The sequence below is a fragment of the Neospora caninum genome, chromosome VI (assembly GCF_000208865.1).
Source record: "Neospora caninum Liverpool complete genome, chromosome VI".
NCBI classification, from domain to species: Eukaryota; Apicomplexa; class Conoidasida; order Eucoccidiorida; family Sarcocystidae; genus Neospora; species Neospora caninum.
In genome coordinates this window covers 1,557,284-1,582,040 of record NC_018392.1, presented here as the reverse complement: position 1 = coordinate 1,582,040, position 24,757 = coordinate 1,557,284, and the positions used below count along the sequence as shown (strand labels likewise).

The 24,757-nt window shown below is 52.9% G+C and overlaps 3 protein-coding genes across 3 annotated transcripts; 2 read left to right on the top strand and 1 right to left on the bottom strand.

The window, feature by feature from the left end:
* Positions 1 to 617: 617 nt before the first annotated feature.
* Positions 618 to 5,159, top strand: NCLIV_017330 (tRNA uridine 5-carboxymethylaminomethyl modification enzyme GidA, related; the record flags this gene model as incomplete). Its single annotated transcript, XM_003881925.1, has 4 exons — positions 618 to 655; positions 2,113 to 3,514; positions 3,815 to 4,695; positions 5,021 to 5,159. 4 exons carry the CDS (start codon positions 618 to 620, stop codon positions 5,157 to 5,159), a joined length of 2,460 nt encoding a protein of 819 aa, XP_003881974.1.
* Positions 5,160 to 10,212: 5,053 nt separating this feature from the next.
* Positions 10,213 to 13,933, top strand: NCLIV_017320 (Similar to uniprot|Q12012 Saccharomyces cerevisiae YOR289w, related; the record flags this gene model as incomplete). Its single annotated transcript, XM_003881924.1, has 7 exons — positions 10,213 to 10,342; positions 10,893 to 10,966; positions 11,069 to 11,249; positions 11,826 to 11,932; positions 12,478 to 12,554; positions 13,127 to 13,199; positions 13,769 to 13,933. The coding sequence occupies 7 exons, from the start codon at positions 10,213 to 10,215 to the stop codon at positions 13,931 to 13,933; spliced, it is 807 nt and encodes a 268-aa protein (XP_003881973.1).
* Positions 13,934 to 17,757: 3,824 nt separating this feature from the next.
* Positions 17,758 to 21,455, bottom strand: NCLIV_017310 (conserved hypothetical protein; the record flags this gene model as incomplete). The annotated part of the gene is made up of 7 exons (XM_003881923.1): positions 17,758 to 17,889; positions 18,553 to 18,633; positions 19,224 to 19,290; positions 19,787 to 19,816; positions 20,273 to 20,306; positions 20,982 to 21,131; positions 21,419 to 21,455. 7 exons carry the CDS (start codon positions 21,453 to 21,455, stop codon positions 17,758 to 17,760), a joined length of 531 nt encoding a protein of 176 aa, XP_003881972.1.
* Positions 21,456 to 24,757: the final 3,302 nt, after the last annotated feature.

The following is a 24,757-nucleotide window of genomic DNA, read 5'->3' as shown; positions in this document are numbered from 1 at the left end:
GCGTGTTTTAAAACCCCACCGTCGCGAGAAGAAAACACAGCCGCGGAGAAGGAGATACTCTCGTTGGCCGAGGGAGAAAACCCCCCCTTGTCTCAACTGTTCTCCTTCCCTTTGGCGGGCCGTACGTTTATCCGGTGAGGTGCGTTTGTATATCCGTCTCTCCATAAGTCATCTTTTGTCTTCTCCCAGAGATACGATAAGAGCATAAACGAAGTTAGAAGACAGGGAAAACACCAGAAGAAGAGAGAGAAAGGGGACAGCCGAGGAGGGGAGACAGAGGGGACACACACAAACAAAGAGCGGCGACGGACAGACAGACAGGAGAGACGCGCGGCGCTCAGAGCAGCGTTCACTGCTCACACGTCGACATGTTTCTGTGAGGGGACAGAGAGGAAAGACGCTCGACAAGAGGGACGAGGGAGACTGGAAAGAACGCGAAGAGGTGCACAGGCGCGAGACGGGGCGAGCGGGCGCGGCTGGCCTGCAGGTCGACTAGCCACGTGCTGCGCGTGGTCTTTGTGATGTAGAGGAGGTCGAAAAGCGAAATGCATGTTTTTTTCATAGTTTCGGGTTGGAAAACGGGGCGTTCTCGATGAAGTGCAGAAAAGGGACAGGGTATGCCGCCCGCAAGAAGAAACACCGTGCAGAAGCGCCGGTGCGCATGGCAGTGTCCGCATGCAAACTAGATGTCCCAGGCCTGTCTCCTCAGAGCTTTCCCGGAGCAGAGATCGGAGAAAAAGAGGAGGGAGAGAGAAAGGCGGCCCTTCAGGTTTCTCGTAATCTTTCGACACGGTTAAAGGTTTTCGTCCCGAAAAATAAACAGACGCAGAGCCGTACGCAAGATCGTGGGAAAACGAGAGATGGGATTTCCAGGGAGAGTTCAAGACGGTCAAGCGTCGTGCGAGAGACAGGTGACAAGAAACCCGTGAATGAGACTGGCACTTTTCCCTCTTCTTCACACCTTGCTCCTTTGTGCCTTCGTCTATTGAAGCAATGGCGGAGAACGGCGGCAGTCTGTAGACGATTGAGCTGCCGTTTTCTTCCGACGGATCCCTCTCTCAGGCGGGACCCGCGCGAGGTGTATGTACACCGGGACTGCGAGTGGGTGACCCCGTGCGAGAGGGAGCGCCGCGAGATTTGTCAACAACTCTGCGTTAGAGAGGCCCTCTTTGGAGGAATGGAGCCGATGGATGAAACGAAGACTTAGTTTATTTGTAGGCCTTCGTCGCTCTGCCTCATGTTGGCTCCCCCCCCGACCATGAACTCTCTCCCGAGTCCGAGTTCAGGTGTACATACACCTGAGAGCCGTGGGGGGGAGGAGACGGGGAAAGGGGAAAAGGCAAAGGCGACAGTGCTCTCTCGGGTCTTTGCTGTTGCCTTTTTTTCTGCTTTCATTTTCCATGTCCTCCCCGACAAGCCGTGCGTTATCCTCGGTGCTGTGGCGGTGTCGGCAGCTCACCAAGCAGGTGCCCGTACACCTCGCGCGATTCCCTTCGGCCCAAAGGAAGGGATGCCTTGCCTTCCCCATCCGTTTCACGTCCCACCTCTGAAGCTGGTTTCCCTCTGGCTTCCTCGCTGGGCCTCGCCTCCGCTAGCGCGTCATCATTGGTCCCCTGCGCCAGGAGAAGGGCGAGAGACAGCGAGGCCTTGGCGGAGTCGCGACTGTGGCGGCGTGGCGTCGAAAGAAGACGAAACGAGGGAACGAGACGGCGCAGAGGAGAGCAGACTGTGGAGTGTACGGACGCCCCAAGGAGACCCAAGGCTTCGTCAGCCCGACAGAAGACGTGCACGCCGCCGGTCGCGAGTGGAGGATAGAATACGAGGAGGAAGATCGAGGGAACCGTGGGAAGAGAAGAAAAGGGAAGATGGATATACGAAGGGCTGGGGAACACCAGACGTGTCCCGATTTCTCTCTTTTCTGTCCTTTCCTTCGTCCACATCCCTGCTGGCTTCCTTCCCCTGTTGGCTGTCCTGTTCCTCTCCTCGCTCGTCTTTTCCTGCCTCTTTCCCCGCGTTGTCCCGCCGGCTGCCGCCTCTTTCATCTCCCTCGCCCCGTCTTTCTTCTACGCATTCTTCGTCTTTTCCGTTTCGCGTGTCCACTGCTTCGTCTAGTTCCTCCTCTTCTGCCCCGCCTCCTCTTGCGGTCTCTCCACCTTCGTGGCCTTTGTCTCTCTTCTCGTCGGCTCCGTTTCCTCTCTTCGACGTCTGCGTGGTTGGGGCCGGCCACGCCGGCTTGGAGGCCGCTCTCGCGTCCGCGCGCGTGGGAGCTTTGACTCTCCTCGTCACACAGAGTGTACGTACACTCGGGGAGTTGTCTTGCAACCCGTCGATCGGCGGGATCGGGAAGGGTACGCTGGTCAGCGAGGTGGACGCTTTTGGAGGCGGCATCGGGCGGTGGGCTGACCAGGCGGCGATTCACTGGCGCGTTTTGAACGCGAGTCGAGGCCCCGCGACGTGGGGCGTTCGCGCGCAAATCGACCGGAAAATCTACAAGCGCGTGGTCGGGAACGAAGTCCGAGATCGCGTGGCTAGAGGCGAGTTTGCGCTCGTCGAGGGACGGGCGACGGCACTGCTAGTCGAGGACGAGAGACCGGGGACTGGCGCACGAGACGAGAGACAGGACGGAGGCGCGATGAGGCAGAGCTGCTTCCGCTCTCCTGCAGGATGGGCCGCAGAGGAAGCGTCGGCAGAAACAGACTGCTTTAGCCAGGCGGAGGGAGACGCCGAGGAAGAAGACCTCGACGGAGAGGAAGGACGACGGGAAAAGAGGAAGACTGTCTTTCTCGCGGAGACAAGAGCCGGCCGGGCGCCGAGGTGTGGAGGCGGAACAGGGCGAAAGCGGAGACGCGTCGTCGGCGTCCGTGTGAGATGTGCGCGGAACCGAGACGGCAGAGACTCTGCACTGCCCCCAGACGCAGACGAAGAAGTCGAGATCTTCGCACGGACACTTGTTATCACCGCGGGGACATTCTTAAACGGAAAATGCTCCACAGGTCCCTCATGTGCTGTAGAAGCTGGTCGTCTTTCTTCCTTCCCGTTTGCTTCGTCCTCTTCACTTCCTTCGGCCGCGTCGGAGAAAGTCTCGTCCGGCGCAAGACACGCGGTGGAGGCAGCGAAACCCGCCAGGAGGGGGAGCGCCTGCAGTCCCGCGAGGAGAGAGGAAAGCTCTCCCCAGGAGAAGTCGGCGTCTGAGCTGTCGGCGAGTCTCCGCAGTCTGGGCTTCGCTCTGGGGCGCTTCAAGACAGGGACGCCTGCGCGGCTGTATAGACACTCCGTCGACTTTGGCTCTCTGCAGGAACAGCCTTCAGATCGCTCGCCCTCGCCGTTTTCTTTCCTCAACTCGCCGTCGCGCCTGCTGAAGGTGCACCCATCCACCGTTTCTTGCCATCTCACTTACACCAATCGCGAGACTCACGCGATCGTCCGAAGCCACCTGGATGAGCTGCCCGAGCACTCCGGCGGAGAAGGGAGAAGAGGCTTGGGGCCGAGATACTGCCCCTCGATTGCCACGAAGGTAGGAAAGAAGGTAACGAGCAAAACAAACGCCCCACTCCGAGGACACAGCGAGAACAACAGAGGGAGCGGCCGCCGCAGTGCATCCGAACAGCCTTGTGCCTCGTTTCACCTCCCACCTCTCCCTCAAAAACGTTCTGTGTCGTCTTCCCGGCTTTGTCGGCTCCCCCAAGTTGCTTGTCTTCCTCCGTATCCGTCGTCCCTTTCGTCTCTCGTCTTATCCTTCTTCGCTTCTCCTCGTCCTTCCCATCCTCTCCTTTCCGCCGCGTTTTCCCCGTTCTCTTCTGTCGTGTCTGTGCAGGTGCTGCGTTTCCCAGACCGTCCCCGGCACGCGGTCTGGCTCGAGCCGGAGGGTCGCGACAGCCCGCTGATCTACCCGAACGGTTTGTCGGGTGCGTTTTCCCCCGCGACGCAGTTGGCGCTTCTGAGGTCGATAAAGGGACTGGAAAACGTGGAGATGTCGGCGCCCGCCTACGACGTGGAGTACGACTTTGTGTGGCCTTCGTCGCTCTCCATTTCGCTCGAAACGAAGGCGGTTGCAGGTCTCTTCCTCGCTGGGCAAGTGATCGGCACGACCGGCTACGAAGAAGCTGCCGCGATGGGTCTGCTCGCAGGATGGAATGCTGCACTCCGCGCCCTCAGAGACAAGACGCGGTGCGCGAGCGCGAGCGCGAACTCAACGGACGCAAAACATCGCGACGCAGGGACGCCGCACCAGGCCGCGAAAGAAGAGAAAGCAGCGATGCAACGTGAGGCGGCCGAGGCCAGATCCGCGAGCGAGGCGGGCGAGAAACAAAAAGAGAAGCCGGTTCACGGGGATGACGGAAGGACGGCTGTCGGGGCTGAGAGGCGCGCCGCGGTGACGGTGTGTGAGACGCGAGAGGAAGGGAGTGAGAACGAACTGTTTTCTGTCACAGCCTCGTCTTTGCCGCCGGCGATCTCTCTCAATCGCGAGAAATTCCTGATTGGCGTGTGCGCCCACGACCTCACACAAACGGGAGTCGAAGAGCCCTACCGCATGTTTGCAAGCAGATCCGAGTGTCGCCTCTCGACGCGGCCCGACAACGCCGACTTCAGGTGTATAGACACCGCACTGCGAGGCGGGATCGTGCGGGATGCGGAGCGGATCGAGAGCACGCGCCGCCGGAGACAAAAGGCCGAGAGCCTCCTTCACTTTCTGAGGTGAGAATCCTAGCTGACAGGAGCGGGAAAGGCGCGGGATGAAAAGAACGCGGGAACGAAAAGGTGAGTGGGCGAGAGCGCGAGAATCTCGAGAACTGACGTGGAAAGCAAGACTCCACGCTGTTCAGCGAACAGAGAGGTGGATCGAATCGGCGATGACATGTTTCCTCTTCAGTCGTTCAGCGACGTCGCCTTCCTGCACCCGTTAACCTCAGTTTCGTCTCGTCTTTCCTCGTCTCCTTGCGGATGTGCGTGTGTACATACACCAGGGTGTGAGCGCGGCCTGTCCCTGCACTGCACGGCTCTCCTTGGGCATGTTTTGCAGACCACGCTTCGACGTTGTCTCCTGCAAGCGCTCGTTTCTCCTCTCTTCCACTGCGTACCCTGTCTCTTCTCTCGATCGTTTGCGCTCTTCAGGTCTTATCATCTTCCCGCGTCTCAGTGGAGGGCGAGAGTGCGGATGATGGTGACTACAGGGCGCTCGCTGTTCTCTTCAGCGAGCAGCTTTCCGGATGCGTCGACTGCTCCTGCCTGGCCTTCCTCCACGTCCTCGTGTTGTCCATCGTCTGCCGCTCCTGCTTCTTTGGTCTCTTCTTTTCCTTCCTCTGCTTCTTCCTCTGTTTCTTCCTCTGTTTCTTCCTGCCCAGAAGGCATATGCTTGTTCACCCCGTGGCTGCTCGTCGAGAAGTCTCTTCTCCATCTTCTCGCGAAGCTCGGAGCCTCTGAAAGGTCGTGGAAAGCAGCGGAGCTTGTATCCGCTCTGCCGTCTTCCTTCTTTCCAGCGTCTACTGATCCTGGTTTATCTTCTTCAACTTCGTCCTTATCTCTGCCCCCGTGTCCGTCTCTGCCGTGCTTCTCGGCTTCAGCTGTTTCGCAAGACGAAAGCGAACAGGAAACAACAAAAAATGCGCACGACAGAGAGGGACACACGCCTGTTGGCAGTGAAGCGTCTCTCTCGCGTCCGGGCTACGAAGAAATCAAAAAATTCGTTCCTCTTCTCCGGCGCCCTCTTCAACTTGTTTTGCTTCTTTGTCTGCTCCATGAAGGCTACAGACACCCTTCTGTCCACACGTCTTCCTCTCCATCTTCCTCTTCTTTCTCTTCATCTTCCTCTCTGTCTGTTTCGACTTCGTCTTTTTCGACTGGGGAACCGGTTTCGCTGGAAGGCGGGAGCGAGGATGAGACAGGCCCGAAGGCGAAAGATGAGATCGGAGAGAGTCACGACAGGCGTCTGTGGGTTTCTGAGAGGAGAGAAAAGTTGGAAAGACACGCGAGGCTCAAAAGTGCTCTAGAACGCCTTTTACGTAACTGGGAGGACGAACTGGAAACCATAGCTGTCACAACCGCTGCCGAGTGTCGATACAGCGCGTACTTTGAAGGACAAGAAAAAGAGGCCGCAATCATCAGAGGGAAAGTCGATACCAAAATTCCTCCCTCCATCCAATATTCAAGGTACTCGGCAGCGACCCGTAGCGCACAGCATCTACCGTCTATTCTAAACTATAACACTGTGGAAGATATATATATATATATATATATATATTTGTGTATGTCTGTATATATAGGTATGCGTATATGTCCGAGTCAGTCATAATTTATTGACGTTTATATCTCTCTCTGTCTAAATAGGTATATGTGGCATAGGTGTAACTGCAGAGCAGGGGCGGACCTGTGTAGAGATATATTTGTTTCTGTGTGGTGTAGTTGAATATTTCGTCTGGGTTTGTGGTTACGTTTGATGTCACTGGCTCGGTAAATTGAATGGTTTTTTCAGGGCGAATTTCCCCTCTTTTTCGACCGAGGAGTTAGAGCAGCTGGAGGCCCACCGCCCTCAGAGCCTCCGAGAAGCTGCGCGCGTCCCGGGTTTGCATCCGGCCTCTCTGCTTTTTCTGTATCGCTTTCTGTCCCAGTCGAAGGGAAGGAAGTGACACTGTCGCTCGGAGGAACGGTCGCCGAAGACCAGACGAAAAGAGGCCGTTACCGCACGTCGTCTTTTCCTTGCTCTCAAAGGAACGAAGGGAAACGAGGCACAAACGGCAAATCCCCTCACCAAAAAAAAATCTTCGCGGCGATCGACGCTGCAACCGATCCACATTTGAAATGGACGGCTTTTCTCTTAATATATGCATGCAGACAAAGACCTGAACGCATGTGACTATGCATATATATATATATATATATGGATGTATATATTTCTATGTAGCGCCTGCGGGTAGACACATGTGGGCAAGTGCTTCAATGCAGATATATGAAATCTATCTTGAAGCATGCCTGCATACTTGTGTTTGGGTATGAGTCGAGAAATCATTTGCGTTTTTCGATGGAGACTCTACGCTTTTTGAATGTGTCGGTTTCCACGAAAAGCGCGTTTCTTCGCAAACTACCTCTCGCGTCGGGGTGTCTATACACTCAAACCGTAAACCGGAAACGGCGCGATCGCACCGCCGTCGGCTCTTGCAATTGGCTTGGCTGCGTGCATCACGAGAGCGTTGCTTTTGGAGCACTTTTTGGTTTGGAAACGAGGGAAGGGAAAGGATCCTCCTTTCAGGCAACTCGGGAAGACGCCTCCCTCAGAGCTAGCTTCTGGTTTTCGCACGAAAAGCCCACCTCCATCACATATCTTCGCGTCTCCCTCCCTCAATCGCATGTCCGCGGACTGGCGACTGTTTTGAGCATCGCCTTTTTCTGCAGCGGCATTGCAGAATATCACAAAAATGCCCGGAGACCTCGGCTCTTTCGACTAATCACAACCTGTCCGTAGTCGAATGGAGAGCTGACACTTGTCTCGCACGCAGCAGACCACGCCTCTGTGTACACATCCATACCATCCCATACTGGATTATATATAAATAATATATGTTATATATATTCCTTTACATACGTGCAAATTCATGTGCTTCTACCCACAATATGCGTACATATCCCTTGGTAGACATGTATGTGCGTATTTATTCCTTTACATACGCACACAAATGTGCATATATATATATATATATATATATATATGCCTTTAGGAACGTAAATGTCTGTATACTTGCCTGCGCATACAGAGATGTGCGAGTAAACGAATGGATATATATATATATATATTTATGCTGGGCAGACCGTCCCATGTGTACGTTTTTGTGTTTCCCTTAAAGAGAGAGGCTGTTTTTAGGGGATCTCACCGCTCCTCTCGGTTACCAAGGAGACCAGGAAGGGCGCCGGCAGGTCTGCAGCGCCAAACTCCACAAAAGGTCGTAACCGAAGAAGGCCGACGGCAAACGGGAACCTGTGTTTTCCCCGAGGTGTACCTGCGTTCGCTGAAAAAGACGTTTTGCTGCAAAGGTGTCTGAACAGAAACTCGGCTCCCGCTGTGTCGGATTCGGCATGAATCGCGCGGCACCCTGTTATGCAACCTGTTTCTCTTTTTCTCTTTTCGACGCCTCCGTCACTTTATCCAGCACTCATCGTTTCGTTTTCCGGTGTTTGGAAGCTGTTCACCGGCCCTTCTGGTCTGTCTGTGTCTATTTTCAGCGTCAAAACGGCAGCTTTTTCTGAGAAACCAGCGGTCGTCGCTCGCGCCTCTCCGCTCGTCTTCCCCCCTGACCAGTGGTCTCTCGTCGTTCTTGAGGCGCGATGAGCAGCGAGAAAGCTTCTCTCGACTGCGTCACTTTCCCTTTTTCCTTTTCGCTTAACCGTAGTGCTTCAGAAGAAGAGCTGCACTCGCCACTCGACTCAACCCGCCGCAACCGTCTGTGCCTGTCTTGAACCCCCACTGGGCACGGCGCCTGTTGAGTGATTTCTACGAGGAATCCACGAAAAAGAACCCCTCAGCAGGTGAGTTCACGAGAAAAGGCTGAGGGGATGCTCCGAGTTCACTGGGTGCGGAAATCCCTTTTCCGCGATTTTCTCGGCAAAGAAAAGTGGCGCGGAGAATACCCAGTTCTCAAGACACCCACCCCAACGGGGCGCGGACAGTCGCACGTTCTCGCTGACAAATCACGTTGGATTTTCTGCAAAGAAGCGATCTGTGGGGGTCAACTGCCGATTTATGGCCAATGTCTATTTGAAAACCTAAAATGAACGTTTTCCCGTGACGCGTTTTCGAGGAGTCTTTTCCGCGTGTGTCGCGGCGGAGTGGGAACTTTCCGCTGTTTCGCCCGTGTGTCGAGGCCAAGACCCGGTGTGTCTTTCAAAAAAAGAGAATCGAAAAACTTCCCCGAGAAAGGAAGGAAAAACCGAGAGAAGAGAAAAAAGTGCCGTTTTTTCCCCCTTCGCGGGGTGTTCGAGGCGACCCGCACACCGCCAGCTCTCCCTGCGACAAGGCGCGTTGGAACAGGGTTTTTATTTAACCGTTTTTTGTCCTTGCCTGGGTCTCTCTTCGTGTTCCTGCTTTTTATGCCTCCCCAAAATCTGGATTATCGTCTCCTTTTCTCGTCTCAAACGGGACGTCGCGCTGTGCCTCGTGTCCGGCGCAGCTGCCTCTCTAGCGCCAGGCTCGAGACACGCGTGGAGCCTCCGAGCGGTTAGCGTTCGTGCTGTTTGAAATCCTTTTTAAGAAAACCCCGGTCTCTTGTGTCCTTTGCATGTCTCTCTCTTTCCACTTTGTCCCCGGCTCCGTTCGCGTTGCACCCAGCGCGTCGGCATTCTCTCGCGCCTTAAAATAGCCTCGGAGGCAATGCGAGGAGAGGGATGAGAGACAAGCAAGTCGAGGGACAGAGAGACAGGAGGAGAGAGGAACGAGGAGCCTGTCGGCTTTTCCTGGGGCGGCCAGTGTCGCCTTTCAGAGTTCCGTGCATCTTCACTTTGGGTTTCCGGGAACCGACCCAAGAGGGGGCTACGAGCCGGCGGTCTCTCGTCTGTCTCGGCGTTCAAGACTCAGGCCTTCCGCTTCGCTGTTTGCTCTCTTTTCGTCTTTCTGCCTTGTCTTTCCCTCCCTCTCTGCCGTTCCTTCCCCTCTCAAGTCGTCTTGGGCATATCCCATAGGGGAACTGAGCTTGCGGACCACACAGGCTTTTCTCCCAATCTTCGTTTTGTCCCACTTCTGCCCTCAGTTTTCGTCTCCGCCTTCTTCTTCCTTTTCGTCTCCGTCTTCTTCTTCCTTTTCGTCTCCGCCTTCTTCTTCCTATCTTCTTCCCCTTCTTCCTTTTCTTCTTCTTCTTCCTTTCTTCGACGCTTCTCGTTTCCGATCGCTCTCTCGGCAGCCGGGTTCTCCGCTTTGGCAGATTGGGCACCCGTTTCTTCCCTCGGAGTGTCTCTGGTGAGCGTTGCAGCCTCGCTGTTTTCAAGACGCCCCCCCGCTCCCTCGCAGTCTCCACTTTTTGTCGCCGTTTCGCATCAGATATGCCTTTCCGGCGAGCCGTGTGCAGGGAGCGAAGGCGAGCGAGAACGGACGAATAGCGAAGTTGAAGCGCGTCACCGCGGAAAGGAGTACGCTCGAACCCTTGAAACAGGGACTGCAGAGTTGAAGAAGCAGTCCTGTTTCTCAGCGCGAAAACAGCCGACAAAGAAGCGAACTCTCGGGACGGCGGGACAATGGGGAAAAACGAGGCGGCGAAGCCGGGAAAAGGCGCGGGGAAGAACGGAGACGAGGACGATGCGCTCGAGGAGCGCACAGCGAAGGAAGCACCCCTTTCGCGGACGCCGACGAGCAAAGGTGTCTCCAGTAAGCGCACAGGACAGCGTGTGCTTCCCTACGTCTCGTGAAAATCCCAAGTGCCGTTTCACGAGTAGCCGCTCAGGTCGGCGACCTCGGAAACGCAGGCCTTTTTTCTGTTCTTTCCTTGCTTCCTCGGCGGCGGGGAGGCGTCTCTCCCTCTCGCCTGTCGATGGAACGAGCCTCACACAGCACGCGGCGCCTCTCTCTCTCTCGTGACTCTCTGTGTCCGTTCTTTTCACCTTCCGGTTTTCTCCCGTGGAAAGAGGCGACTTAGACCTGCGGAAAGGCGTTCTCCGCTGTGCTCGAGACCATGGAGACAGGCGCTTCGATTCCCACACATGCAGAGAAGAGACACCTGTCTCTATCCCCTACTCTTCACACACCTACGCGCGGATAGACACACAAAGGCACAACGGACCGTAATACGAGCAGCGAGTTTCGCAGTATGCCCCGGCACACAGCTGTGCACACACAGCTGTATGCGTGGAACGGCCCTGTCGTGACTGGGTGCGGGTCCGAGCAGATTTGTTTCTTTCCCCTCTTTGTGCTGCGACAGATGGGTCCGTCGTTCTGCGCGCCGAAGAGGAAATGTGCGCGTGGGCTTTCGACATCTTGATCGCCCACCTCGAGGTAACGCTGGAGACAGACAGCTGACCCAGCACAGAAGCGCGCGCTTGCCGCAGGCAGCGACTGCATGCAACCCGTGATTTTCCTTCGCTTCCCTTCTCTCAGGGCGACCAGAGGCGGCCGCCGCCCCCCGCGTCGATCGTGCGCCTCAAAGAATGCGGAGTGTCGTGCCCCGTCTTTGTCACGTGGATGAAGAGACGCAAAGGCGCTGCTGGATTCTCCCGCGAAGATGCTGACCTGCGCGGCTGCATTGGATCTCTCAATCCCATACCCATCATGGAAGTCGGTACGAAGAACGTCCTCCGCAGACATGGACCCAGAAAGGGAAACTCTACATACGCACATATATATATATATATATTTACATATATACATATATATATTTATATGGCTGTAGTGTCAGGATTTACGAGTGCCGGCGTGTGCGCGTAGGAAAGGTGTATGTTTTGCATGTGTCCATCTGAGTCCATGTTTGCGAGCGCTTCGCTGTGCCCATAGAGATATGTTTGTACCTACACACACGTAAATATATATATATATATATATATATATATATGTATTTACAGAGAGAGCGATGTATGAAGATGTAGGTGCACAAGTGTGTGGCAGGTAAAGAATCTCGCGACACGTCGAGATGCGGAAGTGCGTTAAAATCGACTGTTTTCGCGGCCTGTTTCGTGGACGCTGCCTGCGTGAAAGGGTTCCCTCTGTCACGCGTCTGCATGCAGCGAATTGTGCGCCTTGTCGGTTTCGTGTTTTGAAACACTTTGGGGCTGGTAGAAACCGCCTGGCTGTGCTGGAAAGAAAGGATCACCTGCACATGCGGCTCTCTGAGGCTGCTGTTCCTTTCCGTTTCGTATAGGGGACTATGTGATCACCAGCGCCTTGAGGGATCGACGATTCAAACCGATTTCCCTGCGTGAGGTCCCCCAGCTGAAGTGCCACGTGTCTCTTTTGCATTCCTACGAGGTCAGTAAAGAATGCGTACCTTCTGTCTCGCGGTTTGCTCTCCTTTCCTCTTTTGTGCGTGCACGAGAGGGTGGAACGACGCGCTCGCTCGGCGCACGCTCTCCTGTCTCTCTTGCTTTGCTTCCGTCTCGTGCCATTGGTCGCTCTCCGCGGTTCTGATGAGCCTCCAGACCACGTAAAAGCACAATCCGCACACTGACGCTCAACCGTTGGCGGTTTGGCCTCTTTTCTCGGTTGGTATCAAGGTTTTCGGAGAGGAACGTCTCGCCTCGCTGTGGCGTCTCTCTGGCCTTACGCGTTTCTTCCACATCTTAATGCCGCCTTCGCCTTCGTCTCTGGTTTCCGTTTCCCCTATGCCTTCATCTCTCGCCTTTCTCGCGTCCTCTTTCTCCCGTTCTGTCTTGCCTCTTTCTCCCTGTCTGTCTCTTCCTCTTCTTCGCCCCATCGTTCGCTTTTCGCGACCGTTCTTCTGACCCTGCGAAACTTTGCGTCTTTCGTTTGCTGTTTCCTCGAATCCCTGTCTGCTCGGCTCCTCGTTTTCCCAGCAAGCGGCGCATGCACTGGACTGGACCGTCGGCCTACACGGCACAACGATCTCCTTTTGTGATGACCGAGGAGCGAAGTAAGGGCACACTCCAGACACTTTCGCCAAGAGAAAAGAGTCTTTGCGTCTGGGAAAGCGAATCAAGCGAAAAAGAATCTTCTGCTGCGTCGCGGCGGGACTGTCTCTCCTGCGGACCCTCTCTGCCCATGTATATACACAAACACTTCGGAAAACTTACTCACCGTTGTGGACGCGCATTCCTCCGTACTCAAATGTGAATACCTCTACGCACATAATCATCTCACACGTACTTGCATACAGGCGAACGTTCATCCATATAATGTATCGAAACATGAATACAAACGTGGATAAACATATAGAGGGACGTATACAAGTATATAAGTATATAAGCATATATATATATATATATATGTATATGGACATATGTATGAGCCAGAGACAGCTCCGGCGAGCACGCATCTTTCTCGTTCGCAATGCGTGCGCGTTTTCTGTGCTACGTAAAGTCGAGAACAAGCAGAGAAGAGACACCTGTGCCTGGGGCGAGGCGGCGCCGGTGCCTTTCTGAGCTTTCGTTCGCTGTCTTGGACGTTTCTTTTGTGCGTGGTCTCCTCGCTTTTTTCGCGCGCTAGGTACTCGGCCACCTATCTGCCGGAGATTGCGCAGGAAATGCAGATGACGCAACGCGAGGCAATCGCGTCTCTGGTAAGGACAAACGAAAAGAGAAAAGGACGAAAGAAAAAATTGCGAAACGAAAAGGCGAGGAACACCGCGAGGACGACACAGAGACGCGTCTGCCAGCTGAACACCTCGAAACGCGAGCGGGAAAATGGATTCTCCACTTTCCATTTTCCATAGATACAGGAATCGACGTCCACTGCGAACGTCTGTGTGCGTGCGCATATATCTTTCATATCTGTATACGTTCATGCATGCGCGTACACAAACTCTTTTCCCCGTACACACATTTTCTCCGCACAAATCTACATACGTATATATATACATACATATACACATATGTATATATATATATATATTTACGGTGTATATATATGTGTATACATGCGTATATGTACAGAAATACCTTTCTATGGGCATGTGTGTCTGAGTCTGTCGGTGGATTTCTCTCTCCCTTGGTACCGATGTTTGTTGTTTGATGCAGTGCACGTTTTCGTTGTTTCGTGCGCCAACTTTGATTTCTTTCGATCTTTCAGATGTGCGGGGTTGCGTTTCGTTGTGTGGCGCTGCCTGCGCTCTGGCGGTTCCCTCTGCAGGTGAAGAAGGCCGGCTACACGGGAGCGGTGACTGACGAGCTCCTCGACCGCGTGTCGCTCACGCGTTACCAGTCGAGTCAGACCCGCCTCGCCTTTGACTCCTACGTGGCGAAATATGGCCGATACAACGGCGCCTCTTCGCAAGAAGAGGCGCTTGACCTTTAAACGCACACGAACCTCTCTTCTCGTCGCTCGTTCCAACACTATATATATATATATATATATATATATATATTTGACTATGCATATATAGATATGCGCATGTGCACACTCTTACGTTGCCCGTGGGGGATCGTATATCTGGAAGGGATTTGGTGTATGAGGTTGGCGATGTGAAACAGGACGAGAGCCGCGCGCGCGTGTGTGTGAATCGTGCTTGCTTCTGCACATCTGCGAGGAAGGCGGCTTATGTGAGTGTGTATGTGTAGCAATCCGAGGGGAAAAGGTGTCCCTGTGTACGTAAGAGAGTTTTTTTCGCTGCGGAGAGTGCGCGCACAGCTCCTTAGGACATTTCGTTCGCGGCACGCCCGGAACAAGCGTGAGAGCTTTTTATGAATTTCTGAAAACCACCCTCAGCCTTGACGTAGAACCGTGGAAGCGTTCGTCGCCGCGAGGCATTAAAGGTTTGCATACGGAAAACCTGCACACAACCCGTGACCACAGTCACGTTTCCATATATACGTATATATACATATAGGTATATACATACATAAATATATATATTTCACTAGCTATATATCTATGTGTATGTATATATTTATCCGTGTAGGGAGATCTGTGCATGCGTTTTTTAAAAGGGTCTTTATATGAATATGTTTCTACATATCTCTAAATACACATGTCGTCATGGATACGCAGATGCGAAGACGCGGCTCTTTGGGAAGGCTGATAACGGTGTGACGATAGGTGTTCCGCAGGGAAGATCTGATAAGGGATACTGTATGTGGTCTTTGTCCCCGCCTGCACGGGAAAGGATCTGTTTAACGCTGGAGCTGGGATTGAGACAGTTTTGCGGTTCCACCGAAAAATCCACGCTTCTGGAGCGGGTGGGTGGTGCGTTCTTTCCACGCAGGCACACGTGCATGCAGATGGGACAGTTTATTTTTGCTGATCTGCTTGCTGCGCGAGCAGTCGAGGTGACGCGTTTTTCTTTCTGTCTCGTCTGTGAAAAGGCCCTCCTTTTTCGAAGGTCCTTTCCGGTGTCTTGTCACCTGCATAGAGCGAATGGGCAACTCGCGGGTTCCGGTTTCCGGCTTTGTTTGACGGGGAAAACCAGTTCGTTTCCTTTGAGGGATGCGAGGGCGCCTCTCTCTGGCGTCGCCCTCCGCGCAAGGAAGCCTGGTTCGTGTCTCTCTCGGTTTCCTTTCCTCGCCTCCCCGTCTCGCGCGCTCGCCTTTGTCGGCGACACAACGCCGCACAGCGTCTGGGTCCCCTCTGCCGGCCGAAAGGTTCCAGAAACGAAGGACGCGCGGAATGCCACGCACAGAGAGTGTCAGAGAGTTGGCGTCGAAGAGACGCACCGAAGATGCCTGCCGGAGCATGATGCTTCGAGAAAAAAAAGACGCGTTTGGCGACGCGCAGCTGTAGGATCGCGAGTCTTGAGAGAAGGGAGGCGGCAGCGAAGAGAGAACTGCGCGCTGGGCAAGTGGAGTCGCAAAGCGCGAGAGATTTGTGGAAAGCTGTTTAGAACGGGTGTCGCATCTGGGAAGGAAAGTCGCAGCGCAACGATTTATAAATCCACACTGCTTGAACAAACGTGTAGGCAGGGACACACATGTATTCAGAGGTCGACAGGGCGAGACCTAAGTTTTTTTTCGGCGGGAAGCTGAAACGTGATCTGAACGCCTTTTTTGTGATTCCAGCCCTAGCTCAGATAAAGGTGGGATTTATAATTAAATACTCAAAGGAAGCGAATAAAAAAGATAAACAGAAAGGCGATTCGCGGCATTCCTAGAAAAACCGATAAAGTGTAAGCGCCAAAGGAAGGGCGGCACCGGAGCCTGCGTACGGAGAGAACAACGCTTGGTATGGGGGTGTAAACAGCAGTCATAATGAACGTCGTTGTTCGTATCTGATTAATGAGTCATATTCAGTATCATTGGTACTCTAATGTCTGTGTGTATTCGATTTGAGTCATGCCAACTTCATATCGACATCGGTCACGTCCGGAACGTAATGGTACAACCTGTAAAAAGGACTCCTTAACTTAGACTGAGTCAAGTAGGTACAAACAGCAGTGCATCTCTACATGGCAGCTTTGATTTTCGTGGTCCAGAGATCTGCAAGTCACAAAGAGAACCTGCTGGTCTCGGGCCCGCGTGTTCACCGGAGAGTCGATCTCTTCAAAATATCTACACGCCGGCGGGGAATGCCGCTCTTTCAACTTCCAAACCTTTCCTCAGCAGAAATCAACGTATAAATTATACGTAAATGCATTGGTATACAATTGTGCTCACCGATGCCCATGCGTGTACAATATACAGACAGAGAGATACCTCTCTCTATGTCTCCTTCGGTGGTACAAGTCTTCTCGCTCTCTGAGCATCTGCTTAGACACTACCTAGGGATACGTGCTCCCCTCCATGTGCGTTTCTCTATGTGGACAATCTCTGTCTTCTCTCCATCTGTATGTGCACCAAATATATAAACATAAATTTACGTGTTTTTTTCTGTGGGTGGGAGGTATCCGTCTATCCTTATGGTATACGCAGACACATTTAATCATACAGTGCTGAGTTGACGGCTGCGCTGCTCCGCCACTGAAGGAGGAGAGAATTTCCTAGACTGAAGTGTGTCAGAAGCCCTTCAAGAGTGGAGAATGAACCTCGGAAAGATTTTCTTTTCGAGAAAAAGGGGAGAGGTGAGAACGTTTGTCAAAAGAAACCATAGATTCAACCACACAAGGCTGCACTTTCAGTTCGAAAAAATCACGGAGAAAAAGGGATACTTGCCTCTCTTCCTCTTCTTCCCTGAAGGACCCTGGACATACACCACGCTTTCTTTGCGCTGCCGGCTCTCCCCCTCGGGTCCACCCCATACAGTCAAATACAAGTATATATTTATATATTAATATATATACGCGCTGATACAGACATGAATATATCTAAATATATATTCGGACAGAGATATACCTATGCATCTGCAAATCTTCCTCTTTCTCTATGGATATGTACACACGATTACGTATGCGTAAATGTGTCTCCGTAGCTCTATTTAAGGGAGCATACAGACACAGACACATCTGTCAATTTGTAGCACTCCAGACGCATTCTGTCCACATACAGGTAAAGTCATCTGTTCCCGTCTATACGTACAGCATCTGCGTTGATACGCAGCAAAGCTTCATCAGCATTTCCTTTGTGAAGCAGCCGACGCCCAGGAAGCGTGCGAGCTGGAGCTGGAAACGGAGGCTCCCTTGTGCGTTCTCTGTTTCCATTTTCGCCGCAGCAGAGGCGAGACTACGAACAAGAGTCACCCTGCTGATCGAAAGCCCATCGGAGCCTCGCCACCCCTCAAGGGCTCTCTCTCGCCACTGTCACGCGTGCCTTCCCTCGTCTTTTCTCGGCCTCCGCCGCATAGCCTCCCTTGCCCTCCTCTTCGCTACCGTTGCCCTGTGAGTTTGTGTCTTGGTCTGAACTCCCGTTTTTTCAGTGCATTCCTCTTCGGAGCTCTGTCTCTCCCTGTAGTTATATGTCTCGTGTTTCTCTACATAGCTCGCATCGTCACCCTGTGTGTCTTGTCGGCGTTTCTTGCCGGTGTTCGTGACTCGGAGAGCCTGGCTGCATCTCCATCGGCGTATGCCTTTCCAGTCTCTCTTCTCTGTCTTTTAAACCTTGCTCATCGCCTTTCTTTTTCCCTGTGTCTCTTTCGCCTTCTCAGAGAGCACTCTGTCGCCCCACTGCGGCGCTGGACCATATCCTCTCAGTTTGCCATGTGTGCGTCGCTGCCGCCTCCAGACCGCTTCGAGAGTAAGCGACTGCTGAAATTGACTACTTTCGTGCTTCTCTCCGATCTTCGCTTCGAGCGCCTGAACTCCGAACCCGTTTGCACTGCACGCCAAAGAGCAGCCTGCGTGCGCCTTCGCAAAACCCTTCAAAAAACTCGAAGAAAATATTCGGCATCTGAACGCAAAACGCACCACGGAGACACAACCGGTGCATGCAAAAATGCGCAGCGACAGCCAACACAGAGACGGAAACCCACGCAGCAAGAGGGGAACAAGGCGGGGAAAGACGATAGAAAAGGCAAGCACTTAAAAAAAAGACCACTTGAAATCCAGAAGTGGGAAAGGACAGAAAGATGGCACACTTCATTCGGAAACATGCATCTGTGGTTCTCGCTCTATCTTGCGTAGGCCCAGGTACGCGAAGAAAGGAATCGATCCACACAGACCGCCGCAAAGGCAGACCAGACGTCTACCAGCATGAAACTATACATGCATATACATACATATATATACATATATATATACATATACATACATATACATATATAATCACATATACATAGAAGGAGGTGACTATGCACAGTTGTACCTTTACCACTCTAGAGGGTCCTCGGTAGGCATGCGTCCACGTAAATATCGGAGTATTCGTGAGACAAGGAGACGCTCCACAATAGAAAAACCGAGGCATCTACAATATACGAAGAAACCAGGCAAACCGACACGAAAGGAGAGACGCTCGGCTTCACAGAGTCGTGTAACGCCGGAGCATAAGGAACTTCGCTCCTGGACCCGCGGCCATTCTTGTGGCACGCGAAAAAAAGTGAAATGCAGATTGTACCTTGAACAGAAGCGATCTTTGCTCCCAGCGCATCGGCCAATCGTCGGAGAAGTCCGTGATCACTTTCCTGCCAAGAATGTCCTGATGGCGTGGGAGGCAAAATGCATGCAGACACCGCGGCACTCTAATAAAAATGGTGTTTCGGGGCTCTTGAGTCGAAGCACGAAGAACGAAAAACCAGTAAACCAGAAACCCAAACACTTCATCGACAGCACGGTGCAGGCGACAGAGGAGTCAAAATCTGTTTTTCGCTTCCTTGTAACCAACTGTATGTCGACTTGTCTTGTTTCGCCGTGTACGCGTGTATATATTTATCTATTTACGCTTGGATTTAAGTAGCATTATATAAATACAAGTGAATATAGGCATATATAAACACATGTAGGTGCGTATATACATTTGTGTAGGCACATATATAAATAATCCATATATTGTATATATATATATATATATATGCACATACATCCATTTTTATCGTTCAACAAGAGGACACTCGTGCTTCTTTGAGCAATTATACAACACAGCCTATATGCAAACTACAAGGGTTAGGGTGTATGTTTCAGGCGGCGGTAGGCCACGGCATGCGTCGGGCATGTCCATGCTTCATTTGCTGGCTCTTCCTCCTGGTGCCACCGTGCGTTCGTCTGGTTTTCGCTGCGCAGAATACTCACAGGATTTGAGCAGAAGCGAATGGAGAACTGGGGAGTGAAGGAAATCGCGCCTCCACCGAGGAGGATACTGAACGAGACAATTGTCCACAAAAAAAAGTTCACAGACGGACAAAACTGGATGCGATGCAGGGGCTAGAAGTCGAGAGGAAAGCAAACGACAGGTCGACGCTCATAAACGAAGGACAGGACAGCCCCAGTGGCAGTTGACCTCGAGGCGCAGTAGTTAAAGAATCAGAACAAGTGAACGTCGCGGCGTCACGCTCCCTCTAATGATGCATATACACATATATATTTATGCATATGGTATGGCAGAAATGAAAAGCTACACCGGCAGATAGGCGAATGGAAAGGAGGTGAGTCCCTGTCGACACGTCTGGTTACAGAGGCAGATAGCTACATAAAAGGCTCGATTCACGATGGGTCAGAGACTTATATATATATATATATATATACGGCGAGAAAGGAGGACTCATGCGACGAGGACGAGCAAAAAGACGAAAGGCGACGAGGACAGCGGGAGATCAACCCGTGAATTTCAGCGGGTTTTGTCTCTGAAAACTCACGCTGCATTTGCCAAGGCCTCCGACTGAAAGCTGAACACGCAGCAAGACAGGCCAGAGCACATGCGGTGTACAGACACGGCAGGAAAGACAGGGGAAGGTCGCGCACGACCGGGGTGACAGACGCTGTGGGAACATGGACGATGAACTCCAGAGTGCGTACACCGTGGCGCGCAAACATCACCACGAAAAGCAAAGAGAGAAGGAACGCTAACGCGCGTTCCCCCGCTTTCTTCCATGTGTACGCCAGTGACAGAGGATGCCTGACCTTCGCACAACACGCTCTGCTTTCTCCGTACGTAACAGAGCATGATTGTGTGCGTACTTGGACAGCTCTACGCGCGTATGTGCATGAAGCGCGAGGGGTCCTCCAGCGTAGGTTCTCACGTGCATGTCAACGCACGCACAAGGACTGCGCCGCGAAAACTAAGAAAGAGTTGCGACTTCCCGCACCAAGAAATCCCACCTCTTCTCTCTTTTCGCGCTTACCACAGGTGCAGTTCTCGCAGGGGGCTGTCGTACACTGTTAACGGAAAAGAGCGGGAAAACGGGGACAGAAGAGGGAAAGGAGACAAAGGAGCTTTGGGTCAGTGGGACGAAACGCCGCAGAAACCAGCGTGGTATTCACGTGCAAATAAAACATGTACCGCTTTGTGAAGGGCTTGCACACACATTTCCAACATGTACCATTCGCATACATATATGCATCTATATATATATATATATATATATAAATATGTACGGATGTATGGATGTATGGATGTATGTATGTATGTATTTGTATATGTAGACACATACACACATGTATATATATGCGTATGTAGATATACAAATGCGTCGGCAGACATTGAGCTGCTTCGCCGAGCCCCTGACCTTGCTCAGCCAACGAAACGCAAGACTGCGAATGGAAGTGGAAATTGCGAGTCTGCATCCGCATGCAAGTGCATGCATGCGCTTACTGATACGCACCCACAGATGTTGGACAGCCGACAGACAAGAGGGCAGAGAAAGCCAGATACCCCCGCAAAGGGCCTGTGTGTGCGAATCGGTACGCAAACCGCATATGCACGCACTTGCGTGGATATACGCAGAAATGCATGTATATGCATATATATATATATGCGCATGCGGAGAAGGCGGAACTGGAGAAGTGCTCTGGAGGCTCGCAGGAGAACGTGAGCCGTGGCAAGCATCTCACCGTAATCACAGCAGGGGGCGACTTCCTTCTCGATTTCGCTCTTGATCTCCCAGATATTTGGAGACGCGACCGGGGAAACGGTGACCCAGAGCCCTTGGATGGCGCGCATGCCGCCCGGCGCAGCGAACGCCTCGCTCTCTGCCACCCGCCCTACGAAGGTAGAAAAGGAAATGAGGAAAGACTCGAAACCCTATATCGTGAAAAGGTAAATTTCTTGTTTATCTTTGCTGTCTCTCGGTGCGACGAAAGAAGGCTCGTGTGTCCTCCCCGCAGGCGTCCGGAGCGCGCCCGGTGGGTGAACGAGGCGGCGAGAACTCACGGAGTACGTACACCGCGTGCCTTTGAAGGACGTTTTTGTCAGAAGCCTTTACACGCAAAGGAAGAAGACAGTTGCAGCTGGAAAGTGAGTCTTTTGCACGGCTGACCACAAGACGTACCTCCTGAAAAGGCAACTCCTGCAGTCCCTCGGGGCATGGTGAATGAACGAGGCGAAACGTGACCAAGAAAACGAGAACGAAAAGACGGAGGTTGAGGAATTTGTTGTAGAGATGTGTAGTCGTCGCTTCATCAGGTGACTGATTCCGTGCTGCTTGTCCCTACGTCTGTCGGAGAGGAAGAAGAATCAGTTGAGCGAGGAAGAAGTCCGAGAGCCAGAGGCAGGCGGCACAGAGGAAGGCGCGAAATAAGAGAAGACTCTGTCAGTTCCGAAAGAAGTCGCTTTTTTCGTCGACGTTCCGTGGAAAAGCGGGCGGAATCGAGAAGACGAGGGCGAACAAGAGAAGGGCCAGGCGGCAGCTTTTCTCACGAGCCCTGTCGCTTTTTCACCACGCGTGTCCCCCTGTTTTCGCGACGAAAAGTGAACGGGGAAAACTCAGGAGAGAGGACAGAGAATTCGGTCTGACCAACCTGCCAAGGTGAGGCACGGGTGACGGCGAGGTCCTCGCCCTTTTCTTCGCCAAGGGAAACTTGTTTGTGCGATCTCCGGTCGTGGTAGTTAGGTGTACACTAACGGCATTCATGTGCATGATGTGGAGCGAAGCGAAGTCACCTGAAACCACGGGAAAGTATGTACATCCCGCTCTCTTCGGTTTTTGCAGGCACTGCTGCTAAGAAGAACGTTGGTGACGAAGAGGAAGTTCGTGGGCGGGGGGCCAAGGCGATGGCACGAGCTCTGCCGATCTGTGAATGTCTCCAGCAACAGGAAGCGACCGACAGAAGGCATTCCGGAGTCCGACAAGGCGCATGGTGTGGTCCGCAGGAAAGGAGAGAAATGGAAGGAGAGAATCAAAAAGGGCCCGGCCACGGAAAACCAGGAAAACGGCGACGAGACATTAAGCTCACGCAAGCAGGTGCAGAAAAGAGGTGATTCTCTTCAGACAGAACGGGGCATGGGGAGGAACAATGGCGAAGGGCGTTTCAAACACGTGGCCAGCTTCAAAAATCCGCAATTTCCAGTTTTGTCTGTGAAACTGCCGAGGCTCAAGAACGCGTGCATGCAAAGCCGAGGGCTTTTCCGGGAGCTCGAGTTTGCAGTCACTGTCCGAGCTCATGGAAGCGTTCACGTAGTCTCACACTTCAGGTCACACAGTTGTTTTGCACGCAACACTCGGGAATACGGGACGTTTTGGAAATGACAGTTTCGCGGAGTCTGTACGAAAGCAAGCGTTTGTGGACTTCGAGTTGCAGTGAGCACAGTACTTTCGCAAAAATGTCTGCGAGAGTACCAAAAATGTCGCGAGAGTACGGGAAAACGCTGACGCCCAGCAGTCGCGTAAAACATTCCTCCACCGAATGTGGTTTTTTGCGCAGTTGATAGCAAGGCGAGGCGTGGGGAAAGGAAGCCTGGAAGCCTCGATGAAGAAACCAACAAGATTTGCTCGCCACCCTTTGCGTGTGCATGGGAAGCACGGCGGCGGCGAGGATGGTCATTTCCACGCTCAGATTCGGGTTTTCTGTGGATACAAGACAACCGCACGAGAACAATGGTCCCCCCCGAAACCGACATTCCTAAACCGTAAACGTTTCCATAGAGAGGCCACAATGCTGACAGTTCGTCGCCATTTACGGGACAGGCTTTATGCGCCAGGGAAGGCTGACAGTCCTTCGTAGCACCTCAGATGACAAGAGGCAAAGTTCACACGTACCGGCAGATCGCTTGAGAACTGGAGAGAAACACGCGGAAAGTGCTGCCTGGTTCGCGAAAGATCTCGCCTTCCTGCCTCTCCCTACGCTTTAGGGATTCACCATTCCTGTTTTTACAGTGGCCGCGGACGTCGATTCCTTCCACGCAACACACTGAAGCGTCGCCCGTGAGTACCTTTCTGGACGATGGTTGTCCCTGTAACGCCGTTGTCACCTCCAGTCAATCGCAAGCTCCAACTCGCAGTTGTCTTTAACAGTGTCTGTAGACAGCGTGATGCAGATCCGAGTGGTGAAGGCGCCGTCCAGCGCCGTGAAGCCGTCTCGACGCTAGCCGGTGGCAATGGCACTTTGAACCCAGAGAAGACTCCAGCAAATTCCAAAGGTGTGCCGGCCTAGGCCGCAGCCGCTGCTGTACAAAGAGAAAGGAGTGGAGAACACACGCAAAGACCGAACTGCCGCGGTGCCGTGGCACTGCAAGTCAGGATGTCGGGGCTGCGGGGGAAATCAGAAGGGCTTTCACTGATTGTATTTGGTGCGTGCCTGGTGCTGAACTGAAGAACGAGTTTCAGCGGCACTTCGGTTCCACCGGAAAACACTTCCGAAACAGAAAACTCCACATTACTGCGCCGCAGAGTGCTGCCTGTTGCTCCCATGATGGAAAAACCGTCATGACGTTCGCGCCCCGGGCAACGCACTGGTTTCTCTCTCCGGGTTTTCAGACGCGAACCGGATTGAACCTCTATCCTTGATTCAGACACACACATGCATAGCTCTCGCTCATCCCGTGAATGCGCAGGCTGCGACGCTGTTGTTACTCTAGCAGTGCAGCGTTGATCCCCTGTGTGCATCGCCTTAACTCTCCCGGCTCCTGTCGTACCGAACACCATATTCGCGTTTCGTACAAAGTGTCTTTATGGGGTCATGTGCAGGAGGATGAAACTATATCTTAACTTTTGGTCTCCCCCTCTAGTGTGCCGTCCGGCTGACAACCCAAGACGCCTTCCCTGGAGGTGAGAATTTACGGGGTTTCTTTTGGTGTCCGTGGTACTTGGAGCTGTCCAAGGGCTGCACACTCCAGTGCAGAGAAGAGCATTCCTGGTGCCTTAGAGAACTGAAACATTACGAACGTGGAGAAAACACGAGGTTCTCGCCCCATGCCCCTAAAACTGTGGAAAGGCACCACGAACAACACATCCTTCGATCCCGCGGATTCCGTTTGGACGCGTGACATCGGGAGGCGTCTGAAGACCCTGGAGACGACTGATCTGCGCGCAGCGGGAGTACAGAGTGTAGGATTGACCGGCAGCGTAACGTTTCGAGTTGGAGAGAAAGGCACGAGTGACATGGATGACAGCCATTTCGTGTCGGAAAGGCAGATCCTTTGAGAGCGTTGCAGTACGGCAGGCGTTGTTGATCGGGAGTACGTGGCCGCTGACCGGCTGGGCGATCCTTTGCTTTGCTGCTCGGCCAACAACATCTCTCCCATGCTGGTCTAATACGTCAAAACTTTACCCGGGAAGCTACCGTCTATGATAGATAACCGAGCATTAACTTAGATGCACAGCTCGATTTGATTAATCCGTGTACGGTTCGTGTGTGTGTGTGTGTGTGCTTGGCTCCGCAGTTTAACGAAT